This window comes from Ctenopharyngodon idella, chromosome 3 (genome assembly GCF_019924925.1).
Source record: "Ctenopharyngodon idella isolate HZGC_01 chromosome 3, HZGC01, whole genome shotgun sequence".
NCBI classification, from domain to species: domain Eukaryota; kingdom Metazoa; phylum Chordata; class Actinopteri; order Cypriniformes; family Xenocyprididae; genus Ctenopharyngodon; species Ctenopharyngodon idella.
Genome location: NC_067222.1, coordinates 2,669,018 through 2,678,554, shown reverse-complemented (window position 1 = coordinate 2,678,554; position 9,537 = coordinate 2,669,018). Strand labels below are relative to the sequence as shown.

At 33.1% G+C, this 9,537-nt stretch overlaps 1 protein-coding gene across 5 annotated transcripts in view; it reads left to right on the top strand.

The window, feature by feature from the left end:
- Nucleotides 1-8,159: 8,159 nt before the first annotated feature.
- The window catches only part of nfixb (nuclear factor I/Xb), a 202,917-nt gene continuing 201,539 nt past the window's right edge, over nt 8,160-9,537 (top strand). For 2 of the 5 annotated variants that reach the window (XM_051886168.1, XM_051886170.1), the window contains exon 1: nt 8,635-8,772. In XM_051886168.1, the coding sequence (XP_051742128.1) occupies nt 8,650-8,772 (123 nt within the window). In that variant the 5' untranslated portion in view covers nt 8,635-8,649. Of the gene's footprint in view, nt 8,773-9,537 lie in introns of all 5 variants that reach the window. The other 3 variants (XM_051886162.1, XM_051886169.1, XM_051886163.1) reach the window with 3 other exon arrangements.

Below are 9,537 nucleotides of genomic sequence, written 5' to 3'. Positions count from 1 at the left end.
ATATATATATACAGCCAGTGCTGGGTAGATTGCTTACAAATTGTTAGTTACTGATTCCAAATTACATGACAAAAATTATTAGTAATGTAATCTAGATTACTCATTTTAGGTAATGTATTCAGACTACTTTTTCATTACTTTTTAGATTACTTTTGACCTAACTCGTTTATCACATTGATTTGAATAGGATAATATTGTAACATATTGATATAAAAATATAATGAGAAAGTAAATATGTATTACCAATAATATTACATTTCATTATAGGTTATCAGGTTTTCCCAGACTGGGGTTTGTGTTTAATGAAAACCTATTAAGTAATTCAACCATAAAAACAAAATCAAAAAAACAACAACAATCAAAACATAACATTTACTAAAACTTTTTTTTTTTTAATATTTGTTTACCTACATGTCATGTGACCTTTAACCAACATCAGAGAACCGTGAACTTCATTTTATTACTATTGACCTAACTTATTCACTTTCAAATGAGAATTACCCCAAACTTTACTCACCCTAGATATTTTACTTCATAACTTGTTAAATATGAATGTTTTTCTTACACAAACGCATTGCTTCGCTTCAGAAGGACGTTATTAACCCCTCAGAGCCGTGTGGAATATGTTTATGATGGATGGATGTGGATGGATGCACTTTCTTCAGCTCATACTTGTAACCCCTGTCACTGCCATTATAAAGCTTGGATGCGTCAGGATATTTATTAATATTTCTCCAACTGTGTTCATCAGAAAGAAGAAAGTCATATACACCTAGGATGGCTTGAGGGTGAGTAAAGCTTGGGGTCATTTTCATTTGAAAGTGAACTAATCGAGGGCTTACTTCAAACAAATATATTAGGTCAATAATGTTCAGCTGACCAAAAAGTTTATAATCCCTGTGTTGCATGTAAATATGAAATGATGATTAATTTTAATGTGTTTGAAAGACAAAAGCCTTCCAGACACAGTAATACAAGGTTAACTGACTCACTGAGTAATAGTTCAAATAATAATTAATGTGTTCGTCAGGAGCTGATTAGATATGCAGTGTTGCAATGTTGAGAAAACACTTCTTAAAAGTGAAATGATTTGTGTAAATCCAGTGATCAAATGCTGTGGGTCCCACAATGCTGTGGGTTTTTTTAGTGATAGTCACATGACTAGTACAATTCCACAAACCTGGAAGAGCTTCTGAACGTGTACACAAGCAGTGGACTTTTATAGAAAGAAAAAATTAAATATAGCAAAGAAATAGAATCAATGAATTATGAATAATTTACTGCCATTGTAAGAATAACGTAATCAATAAAAAGTAACTGTAGTCTGATTATGAGTATTTTAAAATATAATATACATAATTTTTGTAACCTGGTTACGTAATCCAGATGTACATGTAATCAGAAAAGAAAAGCTATAAGGGCTTCCTGCAGTTTTCCATCAAAATAATAGTTTGATGGTTTAAAAATGAAGAAATAAAGACAGCCATAAATATGAGTATTGTAATTTTACTGTTGTTATGTAAAATAAAATTATTATTATTTCTTAAATTTTAGATTTTTGTATTTTACAGTGAAACATTACAATACTAATGTTTATTTTGTAAGAAATGTATTTCTTAAATACATTTTATCAAATCAAATCACAATCACAATCACACAAATCACAATTGCATTTTTTTTTATTCAAAAATGACTTATTCAAAATAAAAAGGCTAGTATGAATAGATAAAACAAGACATACTATGAGAAAGCTGTTACAGTATATTCATGACGAGGTCTCTTCATCCGCTCCGTCTTCCTCCGTCCAGGACCCGCGTGTCATACAGGGTGAGAAACGCTGCTCTGTGATTGGCTGACAGTGAGCAGCACTGGGGTTGAATACATGTAGGAAAGAAGGGAGAGGAGAGCTGAAACTCAAAGCAGATGGTTGTGTTGGCACCTGTCTCGCTCTAAAATCTGTTTGGAGCTGTTTTCCACATGTATAAAACAGTCAAGACCTTCATGTGCCAAAAAAATAAACACCTCAGATTTAACCCTCCACACACAGCGAGTCTGTCTCTTACAGTAACGCTCACAGACGTCTAATGTGATCGTGAGAGAGTGCTGGTGTTGTTGGTTACTCATGCTGTTGCATGCAGCTTATAGACATCATATGTGTTCAATTAGATTGCCAAAGATGAACGATGGTGCATTTCTAATGTCAGTGTTTGCTCAATGACTGTTAATCCATTTTTTAGCCTGTTGCTAGGTGGTTGCTAGGGTGTTATAGATAGTTGCAGTTGCTAGGGTTTTGCAAGGGGGTGTAAATGTTTTTTTTTTTTTTATATTTTGTTTGAAAAGTGTACTTGTGCTTTCTTTTGCATTTGTTAAATGCCAATTGTTTTGATATTTTGTTATCTAATTCAGTGACATTTGTATTTTAAATTTAGGAAATGTTATTTTTAATGTATTTTGAAAAATAAATCAAAACTTATTGTCATTAGGTTTTATCCGCTGAAGACCTTTTGGCCGGGGTTATTATAGATAATAATAAAAAACAAACAAACAAACAAACAAAAAAAAACATAAAATAATCGTTACTTGGCATACAATGAACATTAACTAAAAAAAAAATATATTAATATTAAAAATATTATATTTATAATAAAAATATTAAATATCCATTTAGTTTAACTTGATGTACTAAAATAAACTGAAATAAAAATGGATAAAAACAATAAAAAACAATAAAAATGTCAAAACAACAAAATTACTAACACTTTAACTACATGTAAAATAAAAACTATATATATATATATATATATATATAAAAATTAAAACAAAAAAATGTAAATATATAAATATTTAAATATAAATTTAAATATATATATTTTTTATTTTTGTTTTCACTTTAAATGTAAAGTGTTCATAAGTTTGTTGTGTTTTTGTCATTTTTATTGGGTTTTTTTTTACATGTCTGTACAGTTTTTATCCATTTTTATTTCAGTTTTCGTTATTTTAGTAGGCCTACATCAAGTTAAAATAAATGAATATTTATATATATATATATATAATTATATATATATATATATATATATATAATGATTCTAAAATAAAACTGCTTTTGGCATAGATTTTCATTGTTTTAGAGTTTGTTGCATAAAAACCACAACAACAACTTTATAAGTCATATTTCATTATTGCATAAATTCATTATATTCACAATTATGTTATTTATATTTCTTCATATGCTCTCAAGAAGACTGTTGGCTTCAGCAGTGTATCTGTGCTGGTCCACCAGTGTAACATTGGGTCAAGGGGTCCTTGGGTTGAAGAGCCCTGATGAGAAACGCGTGCATGTTGTGATCCAGCAGAGGGCGCTGCAGCACACGCTTCTCATGCACGCGCACCTGTCCAGCCGTGCTCTCTTTCCCGAATGTTTATGTACTAGAACAGCGACAGCGAGTCAAACCACTAATTGTTACCATGTTTTCACACATAGTAAGCCGTGTTTCAATTCCAAACACATTTAATTGTGCCCTTTCATTGCGAATTAAAATGACATGGAACATTTTACAGCTTTTATGCCCTTGACCTGAAAGATGAAAGAAAGAACTGTTTCACTTTACAATAATATATAGTCTACAATAAATAAATACACAGAGTGAAACAATATAAATAGTGAAGATTGTAATTTAAGTGTTGTAATGTTTGGTGGAAACAATGTCTTGCATAAATAATTTGATAAATAATATCTTAATGGTTATTATTTAAAAAGTTGCCTATTTGTTTATTTATTGTACAGATGGTTGTTGATGAAAAAAAAATAATTCACAAAAGAATAAGGTTAAACCCACACAAATATTAATATTATTTCAAGTGCTCAATTTGAATTAAAGTGTTTTTTTTCCCCAAATCAAACTGAATGTCAGTGAGAAAATTGTTTACATGGAGGTTTTCTGTCGTCGCCCTTTATTTTGAATATTTATCCAAATGTTTGTCATGAGATTTTGAAGGAATTTCCACATGATTTGTGACACTGAACATGTGCTGTTTGCTTTATAGTGATTATCAACACATAAGAGACGCATTACGCTGTATTAAAACCACATGAAGAGTAAAACTCCTGTGTAATGTTACTCACAATCTATTACCTAAACATTTCTGAGAAACTGATGATCTTGATTTAACCAGAAAAGCCTCCATGAAAACATGTTTTTGAAATAATCCTATTCGATTCTATTCTTTTTTCATTTTACTTCTAAGAAAGTTATGCAAACATGAGAAAAAGTCTAGTCTTTTATTGATATCTTGTTACACTCTAAAAAACACTGAGCTAAAAACAGCCCAAGGGCTGGGTATATAGGACAGAACACGTTTGGTTCATTTTACCCAGCAAATTGGGTTGTTGATTTAACCCAGCATTATGGGTTGATTCATTTCTATCAGGGGCGGACTGGGGCAAAAAAGTGGCCCTGGACTTTCCGACACAAAGCGGCCCATCACATGGTCCACAACACCATAAACCCAACCAATTTTTTTTACACCACTTACTAGCATAAAAATATAAATGCTATTGTACAGAAATATAAATGCTATAAATGTTGTTTTTAATTTTTTTTATTGAAATGCTTATCATTAACATTAATGAATGACTGGCATACTTCTTTATGTTATAATATGTCTTGGTGCACATGGCAAATAGTAAATAATTTTGAAAAAATTCAAATCTCTTTTCCATACAGGGAAGTTTAATATCACTAAAGTTCAATACCTTAAATCACTCCATATAACAATGCTCTGGTACGATCTATAAGACTTAGAATAGTGCAGAATGTGAACTGTTTTATGGTGCCTTTCTAGTATTTGTCCTTTCAGGGGCTTGACAACTATCATTTTATGGAATAGAGGTCGAGTTGTGGAAAAGAGTGTAAAAATTCTTATGTTTATGAAAAATACAGCATATTAGAATGATTTCTGAAGGATCACATGACTGAGGACTGGAGTAATGATGCTGGAAATTCAGCTTTGATCACAGGAATAAATTACATTTTACAATAAATTCAAATAGAAAACATCTATTTGAAATTTTATTAATATTTTATAATATTTTTTTTACTGTATTTTCGATCAAATAAATTCAGCCTTCCTCAAAAACATTAAGTCTTAATGCAAACTTTTGATCGCTAGTGAGTAAAATAATGCATGCAAACTAATAATGCATGAACTAATTAGCAAATTATATTTTTATTTTAGACACTTTTCTAACACGGGACATAGGCTACTTGAATATGAAAGTTGCCGGTTTTGCATGTTTTAGTGTAAGATTGAGAATGATATTTTGAGTTTATTATTTTAACTCAACCCCTGGGTTGTTATGTCTGACCCAGGATCTGGGTAACACAAAAACTACCCAAACACTGGAAAAATAACCCCCCAAAAGGCTTAACCCAGGACTTTGGTAGAATAAATAACCCAAGATTTTTTAGAGCATTGTTAATGACAGGCTTTCCTGATTAATTTTTTTTTTTTAAATGCATAGCCTATTTATCTTTATTTATAAGCAAAAGCAAAATATCTCAAACGTATAACATATGTCTCAAATAAAGTACAGCAAAGTGCATGAAGAAATATGATTCCTTTAAAACAGAACTGTTTAGCTTGTATAATTTTGGAAAAATAATATTTGTTCTGACAGAAATCACCTTATTTCTCTGGCTGGTATAGCCTATTCATATTACACTGGCAGAGGTCAGATGTGGTGAATATTGTGCTAATAAATTGAAAACAGGTTTGAATGGAAAACGCATTGCAAATGGCTTCTCTCCCTCTCGTCAATAATGTGACCAGTTTTGTGGGTTGGTTTTATTAGCACGAAATATGGTGTGCGGCTTCTGTTTTATTTTTCAAATGCATGTGCATGACACATGTTCATCTGAAACTGATACTGTCTGATAAAATGAACAAAAGTTCTGTGGACGGTCCAGATAATGATTAGAAGATATATCTAATATATTATTCTATATCTGCAGGCTGGTTTATAGGTGGTGCTATAAAAGCACAGAACTACAAAGGACTATAAATCTTGATATATAAGTAATATCATTCTTTCTTTCTTTCTTTCTTTTTTTAGATTATCTGGCAGATAAATATCCCATAATTTACTTTTGCCTGATGGTTATTTTATTTTTATTTTATTTTTTATGGAGGTAGAGGGTTTGGGATTGGGACATGACCCTGACTGTTTTATTTTTATTATCATTATATTTTATTATCATTATTTTTTAATTTATTTTATGTTTATGGAGGTAGATTGTTTGGATTAAGACATAACCCTGGCTGTTTATTTATTTTATTATTTTGTTTAATTTTATTATCATTATTTTATTTTATTTATGGAGGTAGAGGGTTTGGGATTGGGACATGATCCTTGCTGTTTTGTTTTAAATTAATTTAATTTGTTTTAATTTAATTTAATGATTTTATTTTCCCCTGAGCAGACTTAAATATTCAGAGTCTTGTAATTTCTACAATTATATGAATATTATGTTGCATTAAAGTTCTGCTTTGCTCCTGCAATCTTCGGGATTATACATTATTGCATCTGTTCATAATTTCATACATCAATTAAGTCAGCATTTTGTGGGATCTGTATAATCAGTTTCTTAATGAAGCAGGTGCTCGGACAGGTGTTGAGCTCCTTCTGCACAGCTTCCACACTTTTGAGAATATCCATATTCAGCTTGAAAACACATTCTTCTTTGGTTGTCTTTAAAAGGGTAAAAGTACGAATGCACATTTTACAGATATTTTTTCTGTGAAAAGGTTTGCATAAGAAGAGCCTCAATCTATTGTTTCCTTTGCTGCGAGGCATCGCCCATCATTGATCAAGACTTTGGCTGGATTTCTATTAACATGCACTTTTATTAAATTGGTTTGCTGTTGGGTGAAGGCAGCTGGAGATGAATCAAGTGGCAGATGAGCTGGCAGGCCGTGCCACAAGTGTGAGGTGAGTGCTAGAGAGATAGACAGATGGACGGACAGATAGAGCAATGATTTCCAGTGGAAAGACAGGAATGGTAAGCTAGCGAGGATAAGAAGCAGCCTGGCATTATCCCGTGCCCTTTAGTATTTAAAGGATGCTGGCATAACATTTAGGTATTTGGGGTGGCACAGCCACGCAGAAAACACGCTCACACAAACCCCCCAACAATGATTTGCTTTATGAGGTGCCTGCTGATGCCATGGTAACCCTCCTGTCCTGGGCACGGCACAAGCGCTGGTGTGCCAAAAAAATGCCATGGTAACTTTTTTTTTTTTTTTTTTAACCCACGTTGCCCAGAAACCTTTGAGATTTAGTAAGTGAAACCAGTGGATTCACAAATTAGGCTCCGAAAGAACAGAGAGAAACGTGAAGTTTAGTGTTTCCAGTTTCTATGCACAAATTGCCCAGAAACAGTGTGTGAATTATACTGTGACTTTAATAGAAGCACTTCTTTTTAAAAACAAATTCTATTTGGGGTGCAAATAATCCATTGAGGTTCGTCCCACATTACTCCAATTTTCTTTGGGCTGCACTTCCATCAATTTTAAACTCAACATAATATTTGTCGTATTTACTTTCTTAATGCACGTTCCTGGTCTCATCACGAACGGTTCATTAGTCCAAGTCCAATTGACCCTTTGCCGGGAATTTGATTGACAGGCGATCTAACCAATCATAACGCCGAATCCGCCATTTTGTCCGACAAAGCAGTCAGGAGAGTTAGTAGATTAACGTCGATGGACTTGAACTTGGAAATGGTGTGTACTGACTTCTTTCCGCGGTTGAACAACATTCCTTCTGATGTTCAGTCGTGTTTATTTAATGCTATAAATAAACTAGTAGAAACGGGAAGAGATGATCGGTTCACGAGCTGCTTGAACTGAGGCGCTACAGCGATCTGTCACGACAAAGAGCCTCAAAACGGTATTTATTGTTTAAATTTCGTCAGAAATTACAAAATTTGAGAATTTGTTTCATATCAAAAGTAACCTGCTCTGTTATATCTGTCGACGCGTTGTTCTCTTTGCTCCACGATATTTTTCACTGCATGAGAACATGATGTCAGATGTAGCAACAGTAGCTAAAGGGGGCGGGTCTTTGTGAACGGTCAATTGAATTGTTTGTCTTCGCAGTCTGTTATTAAAAACTCACTCCACTGTATAAAACTGACCTTTTCAGTCGACAACGCCAAGCACCCTTTTTTCTTTTTTCTTTTTTTTTTTACAACCCCCTCCAACTATTTTTCATGGTCCACTCAATTTCTGATGGGCAAAATTAAGTCCCACCCTACATTTTACTTTTTTTTTTTTTTTTTAAATATCCTGTTTCACTCAGAAATACATCAGATTGTGAAAGTAAAATTTTATATTGGCTTTTAAAACACCATTTTTGTAATATGTAAAGCTAATTTTAAAGTTATAATGACAGTACGTATGTTTTGTTGATGTACCGTCTTGATACAGATCCTCAAGCGATTTGTTACTGTTTCCACTCCAAGTTAATGCGATTAATCTACAATTATATGTACACTGACATATTCTAACTTTGCTTGTTTTTAAAAAATAGAAATCATATTTTATCACAATATTACAATTTTAAAGGGGCTAGGCTATATAAAAGGGGGTATGTTAATTTGTGCTGCACACTTTCAGCGGGAGAAAGCAGCAGTTAAGAAACCATCTGACCATAGAGATGTGGACATGTTTGCACCAGCTCTGCAATTCACCGACGTCATGTCTTCAGATGAGGTAATTAAAATTACATGATAGTTTGATTATATTTGTGACTATAGACTATCTGACTGTCTATGTGAGACTATAGTTTGAATTAATCCCTTTTTTTGCATGACACACTGACAGAACAAAACAGCTCTTTCGGTATTATCCTGAACATTGTTTAAGCATTCATTACATGTGTAATAGAATGGAAGAGAGGCTCTCGGGAGCACGCGTAACGTCACATCCTTTAGATTTTCCCGTCAAAAACGTCCCGAGTCCTTCACATAAAAATCAGTCTACAGGCTTTCAGAGATGACCTAGAAAGTCGAGGAAGGTCTCGTTTTTTTTAAAGGGATAGTTCACCCAAAAATGAAAATTATCCCATGATTTACTCACCCTCAAGCCATCCTAGGTGTATCTTCTTTCAGACGAACACAATCGGAGATATATTTAAAAAATATCCTGGCTCTTCCAAGCTTTGTAATGGTTGTGAATGCGGGGCCACGTTTTAAAACAACAAAATGCATCCATCCATCAAAAATAAGTAATCCATATGACTCTAGGGGGTTAATAAAGGCCTTCTGAAGTGAAGCAATGGGTTTTTGTAAGAAAAATCCATATTTACAACTTTGTAAATTCAAATAACTAGCTTCCGGCAGACGACCATACACAGAATGCGCAACTCGACTTGCGCCAAATGAGTAATCTTCTGACGGGATGTATGACGCAGGATGTAGGAGGATCGTAAGCTTAGACGCCTCTCGTGGTTTGTGCAACAAATTTAAGCTCCTCTTC